This window comes from Platalea leucorodia, assembly GCF_965183815.1.
Source record: "Platalea leucorodia genome assembly, chromosome: 9".
Lineage (NCBI taxonomy): Eukaryota > Metazoa > Chordata > Aves > Pelecaniformes > Threskiornithidae > Platalea > Platalea leucorodia.
This window is the reverse complement of record NC_138831.1, coordinates 22936144-22960254: the sequence shown is the minus strand read 5'-3', so window position 1 is coordinate 22960254 and position 24111 is coordinate 22936144. Positions and strand designations below refer to the sequence as shown.

General features: G+C 35.4%; 1 protein-coding gene across 1 annotated transcript in view; it reads right to left on the bottom strand.

The window, feature by feature from the left end:
- Positions 1 to 24111, bottom strand: part of ATG7 (autophagy related 7) — a gene marked incomplete at its 3' end in the record, with an annotated part of 123932 nt that overhangs the window by 69870 nt on the left and 29951 nt on the right. The window contains exons 16-18 of the mRNA XM_082321289.1: positions 23949 to 24024; positions 20637 to 20717; positions 2713 to 2835 (exon numbers count right to left, since the gene is read on the bottom strand). Of these exons, the coding sequence (XP_082177415.1) occupies positions 2713 to 2835; positions 20637 to 20717; positions 23949 to 24024 (280 nt within the window). The remainder of the gene's footprint in view (positions 1 to 2712; positions 2836 to 20636; positions 20718 to 23948; positions 24025 to 24111) is intronic.

Below are 24111 nucleotides of genomic sequence, written 5' to 3'. Positions count from 1 at the left end.
GTAGGGAGGTAAAGTTTTCATGGAAACTTCAGGCCATCCAGAAACTGTCTATTTAATGTAGCCAGCCACTCTTACAGAACATGCATGACTTATTCAGAATCTCTTTTAGGCAACTCAAAACTTACTCTAAAAAAAGTACAAGATTGAGTAGTTTCCCTATCAGGTGCAAGTTTATTAGCCTAATATCAGTGATTTTATATATGGAATTACAACACAATTACGACGCCACTGCAGTAAATTTAAGGTTGGATGACATGTAATTTTATAAGTCTATTTTCATTACAGTGGAGCAATGGTACTGGTCAAATTTTACTAGATAGGAGGAAAGGAAAATCTTCAGTTACTAGAAGCCATTTTTATGGTCTCCAAACCCAACAATAATCTACAAAATCTCTTTGAAGAGTCTGAGTGCAGAAAGGCAAATAACTTCTCAACAGAACAATCAACTATTCTAATTACCAAAATAGGCCATACATGTCTTATGAAACCTCTCTCACTTTCATTGCAGTTTTTAGAATGCCATGTATCAAGAGTATCTTAAACCAACCTAAAGAGCACCGATCTTAACAAATCTAATGCCTCCATTTTAGAGAATACATTCTGCCAACAGCAGCTCAAAAGTAACCAGAAACCCGAAAAGCCATTTCACAGTCTTCAAACTCAGCAATATACATTGCACCAATGGCACTGCATGAGAAAAACGAGCTCAAAATACAAGAACAATTCAACAGAAAATATACTAGAAGCACTCTCTTGTGCACCTAAAAATTTTAAAAACTGTCCCAGATTATGGACTGAGAGAGTAGTGGAGGACAGCAAAACCACCTCTTTATTTTTCAGAGTCAACAGTGGCAAAACGTAACAAAAGAATAGGTCTTTTAATCCAAAGAAAGAAAGCATGCTCCAGAATCTGCAAATAATCTGCCTGTTGCACCTTACCATTCATAAACATAAACTTTATCAAGACCATTAAAATAGTTAATCCTGATAAAACAGATGAGTTTTTACAAAAATACAGCAATGCTACAGCGAAGCAATCAAGAAAAGCCACTGGTTCTATGGTAGCTGGGCTAATTTGAATGCATTAGCTTTGCAAATATTTTGTACATCAGTTTTTCCACCTATGAGCAATTATTGCACTGCATAAACTTCACTGTTGAATGCACACTAATTCCATTTTTTATGTTAAACTTTGAACTTCAGTAAGTTGCAATAAACTCACACCAGACTCTACATTTTGTAAAGAATATCTAAAACTTTATAAATAAACACCTGTATACATTCTGAAGCTGCAAAAGAAACTTATTAATATCTGCAAAATAATAGATTGACTAACTAGGACAACTGTAACTGTTTTTAATGCTGTCACTAGCAGACTAGACACTTCTTAGCAGCCTAAAAGTCATGTACGGCAATCGGACAACAATCACTCTTACTGCTAATGAGTAGCACCTGTTAAAGGGTATGTGTTTTCCTTTGTTGGATCCCTCTCATATATATATTTAATTTTTTTCTAGGTATTGCCAGGCTGATTTAAGAATGCATCAGGAATTTCATGGTTTAATGTCTCCAGCATCTGCTCCAATTATTTTAAAAGGTTAAAACATGAAACAGAGAACCAAGTCATCATTATCCCCACAAACCTTATTAAGTAACACTGTTGAGCCATTTCCAGCTGAAAAAACAGCTATACCATTTGCACACGCTACAGTAACTGAATAATCACTTCTCAAAGCCAACTTTGGAAACATCCATGTGATACAACTACACCAAAATTAAATTACAGATGTAGAACAGTATAGACATTTGCAGACAGAGTAAGAATTACAAATCATTATTAAAATACAATATAAGACCAATACCTGTTTCATTTTTTATGGGACAAACTCAGTATCACAACTCGTTTAGACAGGGTTATCTCCCATGAGAACAAAACACACCCCAATTTCATTCCATATTACAACTTTTGTCACTAGACAAATAAACAGCACTATTTTCCCCATATTATAATCCATCAAGCAGTATAATAATTAATTTTAGATTGACCTAAAACGATAACTGATTTCCTTACACCACATAACATGTCACTTGTTTTCTTTAAAAGCAACACTGGAAAACTCAGATATAAAAAGTTACAATTAATTTAAGAGAATGTCTAACCTACCTAGGAACCTGTGTAAATGCTGTGGTTGTTAGCCCATACTGGGCTCTGTGCTATCATGGCTACCTATTATCAGTACTTGTATACAGTACTTGTAATGCTTGCACAAACTGCAGTTTACACTGCCAGTGAAACACACCCTAAAAGACAACAGACAGGAACCTTCCTGATATAAATTCAGAACTGTCAACCAACAACTGTCACTTAAAATATTTCTGTAATTTCACAAAATGTGACAACAAGAAAATGAATAATAATCATAGTGCTACACATTTCTAACTGGCTGTCAATAAGCATCCCATCATCTATTCTTAAAAAAGAATGATCTCTCACATCCAACAATATTTCTTATTCTATAACATTAAGAGGACACATCTTATCTCACTGGATGGAAAATGCACATGGCTTGTATAAATCATCGTGTAAATCAAATACCACTGCTAGATTCTATCAGTGATTCATTTAATCACATGGTTATACAGCTGAACATAAAACCAAGCACTGTTTACTGCCACCTGTTTATTCTGAGCATCCAAAGTGTATTTTCTTACCTCAGCAGCCTGTGTCTCCTGATGTAATAAAGTTAGACCTGTCAAGTCTTCTAAGAAGGAATGTGAAGAATTAAAAACTTTGGCTAGGAAATTAAACCCTTCTCGTTCATACTGGTCAAGGACCTGTCAAATAAACAAACAGAAAAGGATCAAAAATAAGATGCCCATAATGTGATTCATCATCATATTTAGCTCACAAAATAGAAGTGCAATCTTTCTGAACACTCAGAAAATAACTGTATATTAAAATATACAAAAATTACAGACTCCCAACTGAATTTCAAAAGCGGGGAAAGGTGGAGGTAAGAGAGAAGTGAGGTTTAATATTTCCTGGTTCAAACATCTTTTTAAGCTTATAACAAGACAGATGATATGGCAGGAAGAAAAACTTAGTTGCAAAGTCATGAAAGGAGCATTTGAGTTACACAAAACACAGTAGAAGACTGTTCCAATGTATCAGTTCAGGGAAAGAACCATGCTGGGACAGACTGAAAAGTTCTCTGAGTCACTGTCCAAGTCCAACATCCTCCCAATCTCCAGAGATTCATGGTTCTGAGACTATAGTATCTTAAAGCACTCTCTATTTTTCTACTCTCATTTTCCCAATTTATCTTTTATTTTGAGAATCTTATAGACTTCTACAATAATTGTGAAGAAGGTTTTAGCCTATGCTCCTATCAGACCCCTGACCATGAAGAATTTTATTTCATGCAGCTTTAGCTTAAATAACTATTTAGCAGGCTGGTTTCAATCAAGTATAATGGAGATTGAGGAAAGAAAAGATAAATGCCAAAGATGAACATGATTCTATGAGTTTTGTGAAAGCAGGCAGCAAGAAAATGGAAGGAACTTATGATAGAGCAAACCCCATATCCATGGTTTTCCTATTTTTGTTCTGAGTTCTACCACTGATCATTTAATATTCTGCTCTGCTGTTATCAGTCTCACAGATGAAGCAGCTGAGGTTGACCTCCTGCAGAGCAACTTTTCCTATAGAAATTCATATAGCAGAGCAGGATGCATGCAGGGACTTCAGAAACACACAATATTTTAATACAAAGGAGCAGTATATATGAGATTGATAAAGAGGCAGGGAAAGGATCATCTGTATCACCCCATACAGAGAAGATGCCACCTTTTCAGGAGAGTCCATGGAATGACTTAATCTATGAAACGGAATGACTGCCAAAAACCTTTTACTGTGAAAGTTATCGTTGCCTTTCTCAACATTTACATCTTCATCTCAGTCATCATCTTCCTCAGATAAATCAACATCAGTTCAAGAGTGAAGGACAGGAAAAGGGGCTAACAATTAGGCAGTTTCACAGATGGCTGTTATTTTTAAAATGGCTGTTATTTTTTTAGAATGATGATCATTTCCAAAATCCAGCATCTGTGAAAGCCAGCACCTCTTCCAGTTGCTGATTCTGATAACCTACTCCTGCCTCTCACCCTCCCAACCACATACGCTGTTCCTGTGTATTTAAAGCCTGTGCATGTCTTAAGTCCCTGCATGAGTCCCTCTTTACTGCATCAATTTTTAGAATCATAGAATAGAATAGTTTCGGCTGGAAAAGACCCTTAAGATCATCGAGTCCAACCATTAACCTATCACTGCCAAGTCCACCACTAAACCATGTCCCTAAGCACCACATCTACGTGTCTTTGAAATACCTCCAGGGATAAGGACCCAACCACTTCCCTGGGCAGCCTATTCCAATGCCTGACTACCCTTTCGGTGAAGAAGTTTTTACTAATACCCAATCTAAACCTCCCCTGGTGCATCTTGAGGCCATTTCTTCTCATCCTATCACTTGTTACTTGGGAGAAGAGACCGACCCCCACGTCGCTACAACCTCCTTTCAGGTAGTTGGAAAGAGCAATAAGGTCTCCCCTCAGCCTCCTCTTCTCCAAACTAAACAACCCCAGCTCCCTCAGCTGCTCCTCATAAGACTTGTGCTCCAGACCCCTCACCAGCTTCGTTGCCCTTCTTTGGACACGCTCCAGCACCTCGATGTCCTTCTTGTAGTGAGGGGCCCAAAACTGAACACAGTATTTGAGATGCGGCCGCACCAGTGCCGAGTACAGGGGAACGATCACTTCCCTAGTCCTGCTGGCCACACTATTCCTGATACAAGCCAGGATGCTGGTGGCCTTCTTGGCCACCTGGGCACACTACTGGCTCATATTCAGCTGGCTGTCGACTAGCACCTCTAGGTCTTTTTCCACCAGGCAGCTCTCCAGCCACTCTCCCCCAAGCCTGTAGCATTGCATGGGGTTGTTGTGACCCCAGTGCATGTCCAACCTTTCTTTCACTGTATATATTCTATCCTTATTTTGGGAGAGCAGCAGTAAGAGAAATTTGTACAGCTTATGTACTCAAACATATCCACTCTTACTGGACGGAGAAGTTCCCTGTAACCAGTGGAATTTATTTCCTCTGGAAAAGAGGGGAAAAAACCACCCTGGAAGGATTGTAGTTTGTCCTATTGTGAAATAGGCGATTTAAGAAAGTGAGCTTCATTCCAAGGTTTAAAAATGAACAGACAACCCCTGCTCCCCCTACCCCCAAAGAAGCCATTCACACTTCTTACTCTTTTCTAGTTTAACAGTTCCTAAAGGTCCCAAATAACCTTTGCACTGATAAACCTTAAAGCTGTGGGTACTTGCACAGCCCAAAAGCATTCTTCAGCAAAACACATCCAGTGAGCTTTTACATTGAGTCCTACAGGAATTCAAGCTCATTTATAAATACATTTATATTTAGCTGACAGACTGTAAGTTTACCAGTAAAAACAGACTGGGATCTGCACAGATCTTCATGCAAAATTATCTACTGCATACTTAGGTTTCAAAAAAACACAAACAGAAACAACTGAAACACAGCTATAAAGAGGAAGAAGACAGATGTAGGTGACTATGACAAATATTTGGCACCTTCTTGACCACACTTGAACCTTCTAAAATAAATAAATAAACAAAAACGTCACTTCATGCTTTCTTACTAAATCTGGAGAAATTGTTCTTCATACTTTAAACATATATACATGGCGTGTTGTGTATTTGTGCAATGACCCATAAACATAATCAGAAATTAAAAAAGAAAAAAGGAAAGAAAAAAAGAGATTAAAAATTGCTTAGGAGCATTTCTTTGGGTTTTTCTTGCTGTTTTTTTATTCCTGAGATAAACACACCAAACTCATCTGACTGTTCACAATGCAATGCAGAGAACTGGACAACTTCAGCATTCCATATGAGATGTGTCCTCTTAATATTAGCCATTATATATATTGTGAAATTGCACTGTGGATATATACATACATTTAATGACTATTCTGTGTTCCAAAATTCTAATAAACCAACCAGATGTGCAGAAGTCTCTTACATATGGCTCTTTGTGAAACACTGTATACAGGCATCAACTTATAAACTTGGATTATGTTCACAGCCCTGCCTGTATATAAACCTCAAAGCTATCAGCATTATCAAATGTGTTGCTATTGCTTAAATTTGTTGGAACCACAATACAGAGCTCATGAGACATCTTTCTAGTGATGTAGGCCAGATTATAGTTCATGGTATGTAGAAATAATATACAGCCTATACACAATGAAATCATAGCCTTATTCTAAAATATTACAGCATATCAAAGAAATGCAGGGACAACAACAATAAAATACTTTGGTCTCTTCCCAGAGGTAAAATTTGCTAAAAGATGTATACTACCTTGGGATATGCAAATATTATGAAGAGCAGGGAACTGAGTGCAACCTTACTATATACAAGAAGTCTATCAAATAGCCTTTAAATCCGGTTGACTTTGTTACACAGCTAACTATGCCTTGATCCTCATTTCCAAAGAACTGTGACTCAAGCCTGAAGTGAAACTTTCCAGGCATTATTTCCTCAGTAAGCACATTACTTCAGTGTGCCAGGGTGCTCTGTACAAACTGCCCTGGTTTATTTCAGAGATGTGCTTAACCTTTCTATATTCCCTGCCATAGCTGTAAATGAATTCTTATGTATTCACACAAAGCAGACTGCACGGCTACACTGACATCCACAATGTCTAGCATTACTTTTGGATTAATCACCTGGAAGAATTTTTATTAAATCCAAGTGCCCTTTGTGTTGTGATTAGCATGGAAGAGACTAGGAAGTCTCCCATTAAGTGTCTTTTTAAATATTAATATTAATAAACATTAATATTAATAAAATAACACCACAGAACCATGACTTGAAGGTATATTATTTTGGGATCTAGTGAACTATAGCTTTTTCTTTTTTTAAAAAAGTTGGGTAGAAATTATTCACATTAATATGACCAAATATTATATGATTCACATTAATATGACCTGCTATTGTTATGGAAAGATTTAAAAATTTATCTTCCCCCTGTAGGAACTCCATCATGTCACTAGACTTGCCATGGCACTACAATGGCAAATTTAGGTTAGGGTAATAAATCCGACTACAGAGACACAGTATCTTAAAAACCTAAACCTAAAGTACAACAATATAGAATATTTTTCTTGTATTAGCACCTGCAGAAGCCTGAAAAACTTTATCATAAAGTGTACTTCCTGATTATAATCACTTGATTTTTATAATGGGAACAGCCTGCTGAATAGAAGTATCTGTTAACTAGTTCTAAAACAGAAGTTCCAGCCACATGGCCCAGAGAACAATATATCAGGGAGCCAGAGAATGACCTGGCAGCATCACTCAGTTTGCTACCTGAGCAGTGGTGGTACCATTAAGGAAAATGGTGGTGCTATAACAAAATCTTTTTAATACAGGCAGCAACTGAAAGAACATTTTGTCACCTTCAGGAACTTTATTTCCAAATTCAGATGATTAAAACTTTACAATAAATACCACAAGAGGGATAAACACCATTAACTTGCCCATGTCTAACCTTTACTACACAAATTCAATAACACCTGTCCTCTGATAAATGTAATGTGGCATACGTTTGTTCAGTAGCCACTAAACGTACCTCAAAAAGAAAAAAGCACGAGGCAAAATAAAACGCATCTCAATTTCCTATGCCAGGAGACCACACAGGAATACTCTTCAGGTCATCAGGAATAAAGCCAGTCTAGACATCAAATAGGCACAAAATAATTCTAAAAAATGTTTCCAGATTTAATAAGTGGCCAATTTGTTGCTGTGTGGAAAGGAAATTTTCTCCTATTTAATCACATCTAGCAGAGTCTAAAGGCCCATGGTTGGCATGAGTTTGCTTTTTCAGTTCTTAACAATTCACTTTGCTGCTAACACCATACTTGGTACCAATGTGATCATTCTGAATAACAGCTTTACAGGAGGATAAACACTTGAGAGATGTTATAATTTTTATTATTTTTTATCTCAAATTAGTTACTATCTGACCACAGATGTAAAAAATCCCTCACAAGCTTTTTCTGGGAATAAACGTGTCACTATCCAGTCATTCAGTGACATGTCACTATGTAGCAATTAATTTTCTCAAGCAGAAAAAACCTCAAAGCAGCAACAAAAAGAACCAGAAGGATATAATTCTTCTGCCAGCAAGGCAAGCTGGAGCAACACAGATTTATTAAGGAACTCTTATCTTTTTCTCACTTGCAGGTCACTTTTCAGAGCTTAGGAGGAGAATTAGAAAGTAGTATGCCTTCTGTATTTCATGTCTGTTACAAATACTGTCAGAACCCACATTTTAAAACCACACTTTCTGACACATGTAAATCTCCTCTCAGGTTGACGCTATAAGCTCTGTTCCAGTCTCCATTTTCCAGAGCCAGAGCAACAACTGATTTTTCACATGATGGCATTTTAATAGAACAAATGACTCTGTGGATGCACATTATCACAACAGGGACAAATTAATGTATTGCTAAAGCCTTTTGTGTAAATGATACACAGTAACCTACTTTATTAGCAATCTTTTTATTCTTGTCCGTTTACTGAAGAAAAAAAAAATGAATCTCATGGTAGGAGGAAAAAAATAGAGGCTTAAAAGAACTTGTTTTGAAACGAGAAACAGATGTGCAGCCTTGGTGTTATATTCTTTTTAATAGCATTCTCCACAAAGAAGTCTCATTTGCTGGGTAGAAAGACATTCAGAAAGATAATCTGGCTCCAGGATTGCTTTATAGCATACAAGTTAATATATGGGTAAGTAAAAATACAAAAAGCAAACTCCTGATCCCAACAACCTGGCCACTGATGTAAAATTGGCTCACATTTTATGCCTCGTTTAAAAATCATGTGACAGAAATTTTTTACCGCTATTTACATTTGTTTTGGCTTTTTTGTTTTCTAAGTAGTTAGCATCTGTAGAGCTTGAAACAGTGTTGTCCACTTTTCAGGAAAAATAAAATAGTACATTAATGCTACCAGATTTATTATTTACACTACGATATATGGGTAGCCCACCTCCAAAACAATATCAGTGGTGTATTTTACACTCTTCCTGGCTTTAAACACTTTCCACTCAAAGAAGACAGCACACTTCCCCTCCCTGCCCTGCCTCCCCCAAAAGAGGACAGATACTTCACTAAACATTTCAGAGTCAAAAAAATCACAAAATTCAATGTTCTATTCAGAAATTTTACATGCCTAGATATATTTTTGCACACTGCTAAGCATCCAGTTATCATAGGCAATGCAGAATGAATAGAAAACTACCGTGAGTGTTAGCATGCTGAGAAGAGACATTTCAGTTTCAACAGTTGTTTGGAAAATAAGGGAGACATGTAAAAGCCTTGCCAGTTAAACTCTTCACAGCTCAATGTATCTGCTGCTAAAACAGGAAGTTTAGTGAAAGACTACAATGCTGTGAAGAATCCTCCTAAGTGAGAAGAGAATAAGATGAGGCATGTGAGCCATTGGGATCTTGGGTCTAAGCAGTTGCACAGGCAGCACTGCTAATGTTCAAAATTTTACCATGAGACCCGTAATTCTCGTTTCCTTAAAAAATCCTCGTCTCCTAGACTCTTGCCCTTTCATGAAGTTCTCGATTATTTATTGCCATTTGGTCCTAAAAAGTTGTAAAGAAAAGCCTAATAAGGTGATTCTGTAATACATCTATGAAAAGGAATGCAACGAAGCTGAACTTTTCTGAAGATCACGTAATGATTTTCCAGGGCACTCAGTTCACGATATTGGAACAGTAAAGTCTGACAATGCACAAAAATGACTCTTAAGACACTTGATCTTTTGATAATACTCCAAGTATTACCTTAATGTGTGTATAAATGGTCACCCACACTTGTGCGTTCACACACGATTAAGTTTTAAGAACAAGATCATAAAACAAAGTTCTGAAGAAAGCTATTCTGAAAATACTGTAAAGTTATAAACCACAAGGCAAAAATGGCATCATTTTTGGCTCATGTCCAAATAATTAAAACACCCTCTGCATACACAATTTTCTCCTTACTTTCCCATGATCAGTATTAAAAATGAAAGCAAATCAGTATAAAACCTTAACTAATCCAGGTACAATAAGCTGAAAATTCATTTAAGAAAGAGATTGCTGATTTAATTTAGAGTAGGAATGTACTGATACAAATGTGTTTTGTCTGTTGCTATTACCTACACTGATTTTGAATTGCAATGGACAGAAAACAGAGTATTAACTTACTGAAAAATGGCAGCAGAACCCTCACAGGTCTCAACAAGATTTTTTTAGCCTAGGACTTTTCAGTTTCTTCTTTTGAATAACGAAAAGGAGGAAACTAGAGTTCTTAGAAATTTAAGAGATGTCAGTTTAAGCATGGTATTGTCTACATTAAGTTCTTGGGAAGTGCATGCATTCTGAGCTTTTATGAAATAACCTTGATGTGTTTTATATACAAGTAGCCATTTTTCCCGATATGACTTGATAAGACTAATAATACAGACAAAATGGCGAGATTTTTATTTTAGCAACTCTTTCCTTTCTCAAATATTTCTCACAAATTATTTGAAACATGGCATCTTCAGATTACAGTCAATATAAGGACTTTCTACTGGACAGCGTACAAGTTTAAGGCATTCCCTGCCTAAAAGCATTAGTAAATAGAAGTGGAAAGAAAGAAAGAGATAAAGAGATAGAGAGGGAGAGTAAAAGAAAATAAACATCTCAATTTTAGAGACTGAGAATAGAGGAACAAAAGAGTTTTCAAGTAGACAATATCATTAGATCATCTGTCCTGACCTCTTTTAATACATGGGTATATCCTTCAGTCCCCTAATTGCCATCTCTTGCTCACTCCGCATTTTACACTTGACGAATATTTACAACTGTATTTATCCCCATTCTGCTTCCTGTCCAAAATTTATGCTGATTAGCTCATCGGCAGTTACAACATTTTTGGCTCCAGTTCATACTGGCATTAGTCACTGTCTACTGTACAGCAACTGCAGAAAGCCCTTCTTTTTCCCCAGTCACATCTGAGGTTATTGATGATTTGTGGCTGGATAAACTGTTTGGTACCCATATATAGGGACAGGCATCTATAGCATAATTCTTGTTTTTGCCTTGAAGAAACAGTCCAGAAACAGCATCCATTTTCTGCAAGCAATCCCTAACACTGGGAGTGAAGCAAGGTCACTTCCCCAAACATCTAAACAAATTATTCTTCTCACAGAAAAGCAACTGTCTGATGCTGAATACCATTTTGGCTGTCCATACAATTTGATTCTACAAAGATTGGAGTGGTCCATCTTGATGGCTTGACTCAAGCAAGCAAAAAGCCAGTGCTGACAGGGTACTGCATATGAAGTCATTTATTCCATCTAGCTCTCCCCTGCCATCAGCAGTTCAACAATAAGGCATGATCTGTCAGACACTAAGCACCCAAAACTATCACTACCTTAAGCAGAAATTACAGCTACTCAGTAGTTCCTAAATCCAGATCTCTAGCTTAAAAATCCACATTTTGTAGACTATTTCAGAGCAGAAGATTTTATTATCTGGATCTGCTACAACACCTATGAAAAACAGCACTGGAGGAACAACAACATTTTCACCAAAACCACACATATTTACTGTATTTCATCAGTTTTAGTTATTTTACGATCTTTTAAAATTCAATTTCCTTCACTTTTTTCCAATTTCAAAGAAAACAGAAGTACTTCTGCAAAGACACAGACATAGGCAACCCTCTAAAAATGTGGAAAAATTGAATAAAGGTTAAACTTAATTTCAACTTTAAAAAAATGCCTACACGGGCATTTGCAAACAAAAGAACAGTTGCCCAATAAAATGAGGCTGATGATTTGTGAAGTTTAACAAAAGAAAATAAGTACAGACAGACTCCTGTCAAAGACTGCAATGAGAAGAATGCAGAAAAGCATACAAGAGAAAACTATAATAGTTAAAAATAGGAAGGTATTAAAAAATGATCTGGGAAAAGATAGCACCCATCCCTTTAATCTCATGGGATTAAAAATATAATTGAAATACAAGTAAACTGTCTATCACTTAAATATTACAATCTAACATTTTAGCATAATTTAAATATAGGATTATAATAAAGCAAGTCCTATTTGCACAAAGATTAGGGAAAAAATAATCAGACTCTCACATCATCACCCAATTCCATGAGACAACTGTTACAAGACTTGACGATAGAAGAGAGAAACATGGATGTATTTCCATTCTTTCACTGCTGCATGTTGACATTACTTTTTAGTATGCAGAGGTAGAATTATGGTTGAAATTGTCAAATGCACACAGTGCTGCACTGTATAAATCTGAAGTACTTATTAAAATTACTAATGCAAAAGAGTGCTCTGGACCATAACCCTGCATGCCTGAAAATTTTCATTCATCTGATTTAGACTTGAACCCTTATGTAACCCTGCCAATTTTCCAAATTAGTTCAGTTTTTCTTATATACACTCTAACAATTGACAATTAGCACTCTTTGCACGTAACTGATATGAACAAGTATTTTGTCTCACTTATTGCACTAAATACGTCAACATATTAAATGTCTTTTTTAATAGTCACTAATATTAAAGAATCATATATGTTCCAGCCGGGAACATGTGGGCTTTTTTTTTTTTTTTTTTTTTCCTTCACTTAAAGTGATTCCTCAGCTTACAAATAAAAAAATCTAGGCATAAATGGCACACATGAAGCATACTGTGTCTATATTTTCTTTGATGAATATGCACTGAATCCTTGGAATAACTGAACAATAAATAAAGGAATAGAAGGCATTAGGTTGCAAGTATGCAAAAACCTTATGAAAGTAAAAAGAACAATTACAAATTACTCATATCCAGCAAAATAAAAAACTGACCTTTTGAGTTCCAGACGGAAAGCTACAGAATTAGGTTTGAACTGTTTCTACATTCAGCAATGGTAGGATGAACATCATCACCATACCATCACTACACACTGTATGTTCCTGGTCTTTATCCAGTTCAGTATTCGCCAACTTTGTTTTTGCAATTCTTATATAGGAGTCTGTCAGCAAGTATATATTTTAAAACAAAGTATTTTAGGTCAGTTTTGTTTTTACTGACACAAAAGGAATTCTGTAACAGTTTCACAGAGAAATGACAAGACAGCATTAAGTTGCCATTAGAACAAATAATTAAAAACGGCATGCTAGACAGTTATGTATTGAACGTGTCAATACCAGAAAACTGTGGTGATGCTATCTCTTTCCTACTGATTGATGGTCCTTTACTTTGTACTAATTGTAGTTAAAATGTAATAGAATTGGAGGAAGAAGGAATACTAAAACAAACAAACAAAACAAAACTCTAAGACCCATAAAATTTAATTTAAATGCAACAGAAATACAACCTCTCAGAACTATTAATCGATTGTTTTTAACAATAGCAGGTTTCTTCGTCCCCTTAAAAACAGTATTTTAAAGTTAAACTTAAAAATGGGAAAATTCATTTTATTCGTGGTGCAGAAACTGTGTTATATGAGTGCAGTGTTTTCACTTAAAGACTTCAGTTAATTCTGTTTTGTTTTGTTTTGTTTTTTTTTTATAGTTCAGATAATACAGATTTATATTTAAGATGGACTTAATAAACCATTCTCTCTCCCACTTACAACTGCTTAGAATAATATCCTACATCCATTGAAGATTACTGAACAATTACTGGAAAATATGCTTAATTCTTTTAATGCTATTTAAGTTGGAGACAAGTCAACTAGTCAATAACATGGACCAGTCAGTCACACCAGCTGCTTCTTGGACCAAATCCTGGGATTCTCTGCAACATAGCTTTGATTATACTATCTAACACGGTACACTGGCACATCAGCATAAATCGACAGGCTATTTCACTTAAACATCAGGAAACACTTAACAAATTCACCAAATAAAAGAAACACAGAATAACAAAATCATTTGTTTTCTTCTCTGAAGGGCAAAAGTGTGTTACTTATTACTAGAAAGGGATTCTTAATCTAGTAACTTTACTATTCCGAAACCAGAAGTAGTAACAACAGCATTGCTGATTTTCTGGGGCAAAAAGAAGCGGAATAAAACAAGTTTCAGAAAGCTGTTATGTTCTCTGTTCTTTTTTCTCCCTTCCTCTTTCTCTCTCCCTTTCGAGAAATCTTCTTAATCATTTTATCAGCAGAGTTCAAAACTTCCATTGCAAAGCACACAATACTGAAGAACGGATCCTAAAAACACTTTGCTGTAAACCTTGTGCCATGAAGGCAAGACCCCAAACCATAATGATTTGGGGAGGAATGTTGTTTTACTTTATTATTTAAACATATTTTCTATGCCAAGTTGTATTTAAACTCCCTAAGATATCTAACGATTACTTCTGCCATCCAGGAAGAAGTTGTCTTATGTGATGAAGACAAATGGATTGGCTAGAATAAAGACAATTATCTTAGGATAGGGGGCTGGGTAACAATAACTGGTTTTGCTCAGCAAAACATGAAAGACGCAAACTTCCAGTTTTCAACATTTAAATACAGTTGCAAACACCCACACTCAAAACAAACATTTTGACGCTGCACATACAGCTGCTAGCTTCTGAGAGGCTAAGATTTACTTATCCTGAAGTCAGAAGTTTTGAAAATGTATCCTCCCCTCAGAGCTCAGAGCCCTGAATGCAAAACAAATTCTCACCCATGTGAAAATATTTGGGTGGGTGGTTTAGTCTCACCAGACACAAACTGATCTTTAACTTTTTATAAACCATGTCAATTCTTAATACAGCTAAATACATTAACAACATAAGCTAAAATGGAATAATGTCTTACCAATTTGTTGTGGAGAAGCACACTAGTTTCTTCTCCTCAAGAAAAACAGTAAGTAATAACAACAAGAAATTAGTCCCTGCTGTAACTCCAACTAAACTACAACAGAGAATAAGAGAGAGTAGTCAAAAAGAAAAAAAAAAGTCTCCCGAATTCTTTTATACTTGCTACATTTATCTTAGTTGAAGAAAACATAATAAACCAATAAATTGATTAAAAAGCAATTTCACAGATATGTTAAAAGTTGAAATGAATGGCTAAGAGCAATTGTTCATTAAAGATTTCTAGCATCATCATGTCCGGGGGAGAGGAGAAGAGGACAAGTAAACACTGCCAGAAGCAGTATTGGTTAAAGTTTTGAACTATCCTTCTTTGATCTGACTGATTTTGTAAACAACCTCACTGCTCTTCAGTACCATAAGATAAAGCATCAAGTTTTGTTTCTTTCTTTTAAATCCTCTGTTCTGTTGACTTTGGGAGGCTGTTTGGTGTCAACATCCTATGTTATCTATTAAACATCAATAAACCTGCATCCCACGACTCTGAGTAACTGGTGCAAAACTTTCATCATTTCTAACTCTTACAATCTAGCCATAACAGTGCTAACACATGGGAATGTCAGCCTGCTTTCTGAATTTTGGTAAATGGTATGATTTAAGAGTGAACATAAAAATATTCTATCTTTCCCCATGTTCCTTCCATTTACCACCTTTACTGTGGAGCTGTTATGTGCAAGGCAGTTTATTTGGCACTACTGCCTTCACATAGGATTAGCTATGAAGTTTCCCGTCATGATGGTGGACTAAGCAAGGAGTAACAAAACATAACTTTTCCACTGAACTACACCTACTTCATTAACATCATGTTTTGTTTTTTTTTTTTTCAGATATAGGACAGAGATAATGACCTCTCTCCCACCTTATTAGATTTCAGTGTTGTTTTTTTAAGTTTCATTTTCCAGCTATCATCCACCCTGTCTCTACCGACACCTCCCCACCTTCCCCAATGCACAAAACTGAATACACTGCTGATTCCACACCCTTTTCTCTGTTCACAAAATAGGATAATGTTTAAAGTTAATGTTACTTTTAAGATTTCTGGGGTTCTTGATCACATTTGCCCTCCTCTAGGGAAAAAAATTCCATCCTAATGGCCACATTACCATGGTCATAATTTCTTAGTGTGTGATGTGGCATTCTTAGTACACATCACAGCTTCCTTTTGTTAGTATCCTTTTACTTGGGATAATCTACATCATATTTTGTTGACTTTGTAATAAAAATTCAGTATTTTTGAAATAGTAAGACCAGGCATTATTTTCAAGAATGCGCATCTTTCAGGCAACCAGCAGTAAAAACATTCTCACTGTGACTAATTTTGGAAATACATATTATTTCAATTCTCTCATTGAATTTAAAATTGATATCCAGAGACATAAAGTCTGCCTGAGATGTCAAAAGTTATGGACAAGATAATCCTGCCTCCTGCTCCCCCCAGTTAAAATGACATTTTTTCAAAGAGGAAAAACAGAAGTGATACATTTCTTTAAGTCACTTATCATAAAGCAATTTTCTATGCCACTTTAAGAGAAAGAAAATTATTACATTTAACTCAGTATGCTGAAAATATGCCTAGGTGTATTAATGATGCATTCTTTAAGTCTGAACGAAATCTATCCAATATTAATACAGAGGCTGCACTGTACATCGAAGTGTCAAATGTTAACATATGTAAATTCAGGAAATAAGGAAAGTTATAAATGGACTCAGTTACATAGACTTAATGTTATAGCACAGCTACAGAAATTACTCTTTTTAAACATTCTTTTAAATTTTTGCAGTGCTCGTTTCTAAAGGACAAACATTTCTCCCCATTTCCTCCATCATTTCTGCAAGCTATGCAAGAGTTAGCTTTTTTTAGTACAGGAAAGACTGAGTTTTTTTTTTTCCCCCCATAACTTATACATCTCTTTTTAACATCAACACAATACTTGAATTGAGAAATGTATAATACAAAAAGATTAAAAGCAATTTCACTGATTGATCTTACAATATACTATTTCTGGGAGAAAGGAAATATGAAAGTCTATTCTCAATGCAGCTAGAACAAATATGAAGGGTCTTGCTGGAATCAAAATCAAAATTATCTCAACTGAAAAAAATCAGTAAGTTACTGAATAGTGCAGGTTACTGTCATAACTGATCGGAACCATTTAAAGTAAAAATGCATGCAAAGCAGTTAGCAGATGAGACCAATAAAAGCATTGTTATGTCAATATGATGACAGATTTCAAAACTGAAACACTCATAAATAACTTACGCAACACAGGCACTAAGTAAATGTCACAGCAAAAGTGTTTAATGTATTCCTGGGATGTTAGAAAGGGAAAACATCTGTAAGGGTAGGGAAATATCTTGACTGAAAACAGAAATTGTAACATAGTGCCTAGAATACCATCCCTAATCCTGGTGTCTACCCCTTCATGATATGCAATGAAATTGAAAAACACTTAAAGGTAAGTCAGGAAAATTACTCAGTGGTTAAAGAACTATGACTTACACAACTCAATTTTCCAGCATACTGAATAGAAAGTTGAGAAGGAACTTGAAAATTAGTAGAGATACTTATGCTACTTTTTTTTTATTACTTGATAGTGGAGATTATTACACATCAGAACAATTTTAGTAAGGGAAGGAGAGAAATACCTTTAAGGAAAATAAGATAGCTTTTTAGCACATGGACAAAAAACCAAACTCTCGACGAAAGATCTGTGAGCTATATTATATATGTAATAACAGAGGGGACATCTGTATATCCAAGTTGGTTAATAGCAGTAATCTTTTCTGACATTAAAGTCTGAATCTATGAGGTCTCCCGGTTTATTCCATGATGCACAAGGAGGAGGGAGGAGCTAGAACAGGAAAATTTTCATTACCCTCATTAAAATATAATCACTGGTAGTTTTGGATTAAGAAAGATATACATTTTAACATTCATGTTTCAAGGCTTTAGCCAGTTGCCTGCAAGGATCAGGTAGTACAGGATCAGGGCCACTCTATTTTTCTACCAGATTGTAATGCTTCTCGCCATAATATTATGAGAAAATATCCTCATTTTGCTCCCAACAGGGTAAACAGATAGCTTAATTAGCACAGTAAGTAATAAGCTTAAAATTCTCGTTCTGTAAGTAAAGCAGTTATTACAAATAAATATCTATACTAAAGAACTTTGGACTGTCCCTTCTCAGCAACAGAACAAGTTTGACATGGAAGAGGAAGTGCATCAGAAGAGCTTACACTACTCCTTAGACCTACTACTCAACTGGCAGTGCAGTGCCGTTAGCTCTGAAAGAGGATACTTTCCATTCTAGCACATGCTCGTGCATAAACAGAATAAGACAGAGGGGGAAATCATACAAGGAAAATTTGGCCCAGAATAAAAATAGATTAGTTTCCTGCTGCGACCATCCCAAATTCCTGAACAATTGCCTGCGGGAAGTTTCTCTGGCATGTAGCCTGTTTAGGACAATTCTGGGTAAGGAATAGCTGGCTGCTTGGACGTCTGGGCTCTTCAGCTTCAAAAACAGAGAAATGAAGTCATGACTGTGAGTCAAAATGAAATGGAATCTAATCTCTAAACATGCAGACCATTAGCAGCTTCTCCTAAGTCATCCAGCTGTACTGGGTGGCTTAAGAATGTACTGGATTTTTTTTTAAATTCCTAATTCATTAGTTTTACGTTTTAAGAGTTACAGAATGACAAGAGCTCAAAACAGAGAATGCGGACACATGAAAGAAGAAAATTAATAAGGCACCAGCAAATTAAATTATATCAGAAAAGCCACTTCTCTGCTGTGCTAAAAGTTTGAATCTATCGTAAATCTGACATAGATCAGGATAAAATTATGCTAAATTGCCTCATTAAAAAAAAAAAACAAAACAAAACAAAACCAAAAAAACCCATACAGACTACAATTAAATTGTAATTGGATTTGTCGTTTCAAAGTATTAGCATCAGATTTCCAGATAATACAGGGTGACATACTCTTATGCTAATAAACAGAAAGTTAGCAAAGTAAACAAATGCTGTGTTTCTACTGTAAGGAAATACGTGTGCCAATGAAGCAACCTTTTCAGCACAGAAGTAATATAATACCCAAACCACATGAAAAGTGATCTCTCTGGGAATAGCACAGCTGCTAAAATCCAAGTCAGTTTTTATTAAATCATCAACTATGTTTATGCAAAACAGGGCTCTCTTAAAATGACCTCCAAGAGGAAAAGATTTTCTAACAAAAAATTGATACCTGCATTTAATTTATCTACACTACGTACATTTTTATTGTTTTTATATATCAATATGCCCTGAATTGAAGATAAAAAGAAAAAAAAAGGTGGGGGAGAAAATAGCTTATTCTAACAGTTTAACTTCTCAGGCTCCACCATCATAAAGTTTTTCCTTTTTTTTTTCTTACATAAAAGTTTTTGTTGTTTTTTTTTTTTTTTTTTTTTTAAACGAAATTACTTTAGGTAACACATATAGAATTTCTGCAAACCATACTTCTGGAAAAGATGAGAAAATAATCACTTTTAGCTACTGCTGAGCTTTCAGCTACTCAAGAGGGTAGATAACTGTTTCTAAAAAAACCAGCAGTTTTAAGTTTAGTGCTTCAACTTTTGAGAAGAAAATGGACATTAATAGTCCTTCAACACTTGTCAAATGTGCCCAGATAGCCTAGAGAAATAAGAGGAATACTGTAGAAGAAGAAATAGTGCAAGTCCTCAAAAAAATTATAGGGCCTCAAGAGTTTTTGATAGCTGTTTGAAAGAAGAAGGACAAGTGCAGTGAAAAGAATGGAAAGAACTTGCAATTTAAGTCTCAAGGTACATAAAAATGAACTAAATTAATGGCACTCCCAAGCAGGCCAAAACCTCTGAATCTTCATATTGAGGTATCCTAGTCAAAACGTTTTGAACTTGCACTATATGGCCATATAAAACTTGCCAGAAAAAACTTTTCAAGGCCACAGTACAGGAAAACAATCCAAGACTGAAGAGGAGGCCTCACACAGACACTTCAGTGGGCTGCCCTAGTGTTCTGGCAAGACACAGCTCAGAACCAAGCAACAGCTGTAAATCCATTAGGTGACTCAGGACTGTCAACACTAGCATCAAAATGAAACAGTCTTTTCAATAAAGAAATGTAACGGAAGTAATTTTTTTCCTTAAGTGTTCTTTATATGTTTGTTTTGTATCATAAACCAGAAATTTAGACTACTTCACATATTTGTAATGATACTAAGTTCAAGAAAGCAAAAAAGATAATATTTATTCAACAGACATCAGAAATAATTTCTTAAACAACTAAAAACAATACCAATTTTATTCCTTCCTACAAAGCTAAAAGATATTTACAGTACTTATGTGATAAACTTTTTAGAAATGTGTTGGCCCTAATCTCTGCTTGGTTTCTTTAGCTATGACTAGAATGTTTATGTGGAGACAGCATGCTAATAGGTGATACCAAAGAAATTTGGAAAACAGCTAAAAAAAGAACTTTAGCTGAAGTGAGAACACAGATTCCAAGCCCTAAGGAAGTAAGAGAAAATGTCAAATACAGAGCAGGCCTCGGCACCCCAAGACTGACATAGAGCAAGACCATTTTGTACATATAAATAAGGTACAGACAAACTCAGACTTACTTTGGTTGAACAGGCTGTGCACTTATCAAATGCCAGGCTGACTGGAAGAACGTTATCAAATCTTGATAAAAATCCACGGATCTGGAAGATGAAAAAAATTACTATACTATTTTATAATTACAAAAAACATTTCCAAAATTCCATATGAACTGGACACATACACCCAATAAGAAGTTAAAGAATGTCTATAACTAGGGTAATACTGTTATAACACAGTGACTCCCCATAACACCTGTAGTAAATTTATACTCAATATACATTAGTGGTTTTGTATATACAAATAATGGCACAACTATCTAAATGCAACACTATTTAAACATAAATAGAGGCACAGCACCACCTGGAGCCTGACTTTTCTGATTGCAAAGTTCAATCAAAAAAACCAAGTCACGGAATATAACCAGTTAAACACTTTTTTTCTCATGTCTATAACATATAATTTGAAAACTTAACTGTTGTGCATTCCTAAACTATGTTGTTAATATGATACTACTGGTATGTAATTTTAAAATTCCAGACCATTGTTTCTAGTAACAGAGACCGCATTGAAAACACGTTGGAGCAGGGTTTGATCATTTAGACTATGAACTCTTTGGAGTATTGATCATCTTTTTTATTCTGTGCTTTTACAGGTCTACTACAATGAAGAGATGTCACTACGAACAGAACTTAAGTAGCATTGCAATACAAATTAATATTGAAGTCTATTATGGAAAATACTTCCAATATGCACTGCATATTTAATGCAGTTGAAATGGTACAGACCTTGGAAGCCAATGGCAGTATCAACACTAAGGTATTTTTGCAGAAACGCCAAGCCATACATAATGTTGGAATAAAAAAATAGTCATTTTTAAACAAAACCCACACCCAGGAAAAGAAAGGAAAACAACAAAATCGAGTCTTTCTGATACCACATTGCTTTGTATTTCTATTATCCTAGGAATTCCAAGACAATTCCTAGAAAAAAATTTAGTTCATTTATGACAGACTATGAGTGTGCAACTTTTATTATCTACAAAGGAATACTTTCTTAATAAAGAGGACTGCTGCATTAATTAATTACTACTCTTCTTTTTCCACACAAGTGGGTTAACCAAATGAACAAAGAACAACACAAAAAAACCCCACCAGAAAGTAACAGTTAATTCTAGATCCGTGGCGATAATATTGCACTCACTGAGTTGATTAGATGGGTGACTGTTAAGACAAACCAGTGGTTTGTAAAAGGATCAGATGTCACAATATTTGAAAAATACTGTCTATTTCCATTTTATACCTAGTAAAGTTATATTTGAGTTAGAATGTCTAAAAAAAAGAAGACATTCATGATAGTCACTGAATGTAACTGTGAAAACAGATACAGGGTTGACAGAAGTCATAATTCAATGAAAAGTTTTCTGATTAAAATCCATATTTGATATGGATTATATCTCAAAGCATAGCCAAACCAGAACAATAACACAAATAAAATCATATAGGGGTATAAAACAAATCAGACAGGACTGACTGGACAGTTAACATTCTCATCATCAGGAAATATATGAACTGTGAGATCATTATTTTTCCAGTAGAAACAGTAAACTTTAGAAAGTTTACTGGGAAATATTCTAAAAAAAAAAAAAAAAAACAAAAACAACAACAACAAAAAACTACATAATGTAATATTTCTACCTTTTTCTTGGGGGAGGGGGAAAAAAAAAAAAAAAATCACTTCTTTACTATCCCTTTTTAGATGTTAAGAGAAAGTTCAAAGTACAGATCTGTTTTCCAGAGGTCTGCAGCACAGTCACCACTTTGAAACAAAGTCACTGTATATGTATAAGACTCACAGGACTCAACCATCAAAATTACTGAAGTTATTTTTAAAAACAAACTGACCTAGCATATGTAAAATCTCTTTCATATTATCATCCCATCTGATCACAGGAAACATTCAGAGAAATCAGAAGGGAGTACCTGGATCAACAAATGAACAAGACTTAGATTTGGCTTTTTCTTCCTATTGAGATATGAGAAGCCAAAAAATCTCCCTCAGATATACTATAGCAGTTGGCATAGGTTGGGCCCGGCTGACAACAGCATTAGCACATTAACTACAGATAACCATATATGCTAAGGGAGTAACATAGGTATAATAAAGTACCCTGACTGTAAACAACCTGTCAGTCATTGTGAAAGTTACAAACTTATGAATTAGTGCCAAAGTTGGAAACTGTTGAGATCCTTCCAGACGAGCAGATTATGAGTGCCAGCAAGCACAAAAGCCTCACACTGAGGGTATCTGAACAAGCCAATCGAGAATTGGATATTCCCTACCAATCCTGCAGCTGACAGTGTCCACAGTAACAAGGAGAAAAACTTCAGGTGTACAGGAGAGACACTCCCGAGAGAGAACTGGAGAGACTTTAGAATTACTGGAGAGAGAGAACCCAGGGAGAACATAGGGGGACCGCATCACTTAAAATGACCCAAGTGTAAACACCGGTTACTACATAAAATTATAAACAAAATTAGACTAATTTTATACAGACCAGACTCTGTGCTTACCTGGATGCTGCAAAGAAAACGTATTAGTAGCTTTATCTTTTTCTAAATCAAGAATCATTCGGAGGGGGGGGATATGAATCAATAGAATCTAAAAATACCACTTGGAAACAAATAAATGTAACCTAAATGATTCTATGATTATAGGGATAAGATGAGCAGGCAGTTTTTTGAAAGACTGCATCAATATAAAGACAAGTCTATCCAGCAAGCTGGAAAATGGTATCCTTAACACATTTGTAACTAGAGTTTGGGTTGCGTAGAAAAACAAAGACTGCCGTATTGTACCAGAAATACATGAATATTTTGGAGAACTAATAACTGTGAATTGCCTGGATTTTAATTTTGTTTTTCAAACTCAGAAGGGATTTAAAAAGTGAACAAAAGTAACTTTGAGATGCTCGTATTATCACCTCTGATGGGAATGGAAAAGTCAGATGTTGCCTTATTCACACACTGTCCGCTCCAAATAAATTCCTGCTACATAGGAATTATATATAATACATATATAGGTAGCAGGAACTGTGTGTCCACAAGTAGGACAGACACAATGCCAAGAACACAATTACCTTGGCCTGTGTGATGGATTTTTGTTTGTTTGTTTGTTTGTTGTTTGTTTTTTTTTTAAACAAATAGAGAGAGTCAGTCCTTCAGGGAATGGAATCAGCATAGAGTATGTTTTTGTTAAGGAGGCCAAGTCTGTGATGTTTGCCTTATATCAGTTCCCAGCTTTTAAACAAAAGCATTTCCTCACAAATTATTTACCTGATGAGGAACAAGTCCAAGAGAAGTAGGTGGTTCATTCATTCTATCATCACTACTGCTGGCCACAGCATAACCACTGCCAAAAATCCAAGAAGGAAATTTAGAACAAGACAATATACTGAACAGTCAAAATTTCCAGTAAGCTTCAAGACATTTTGTTACA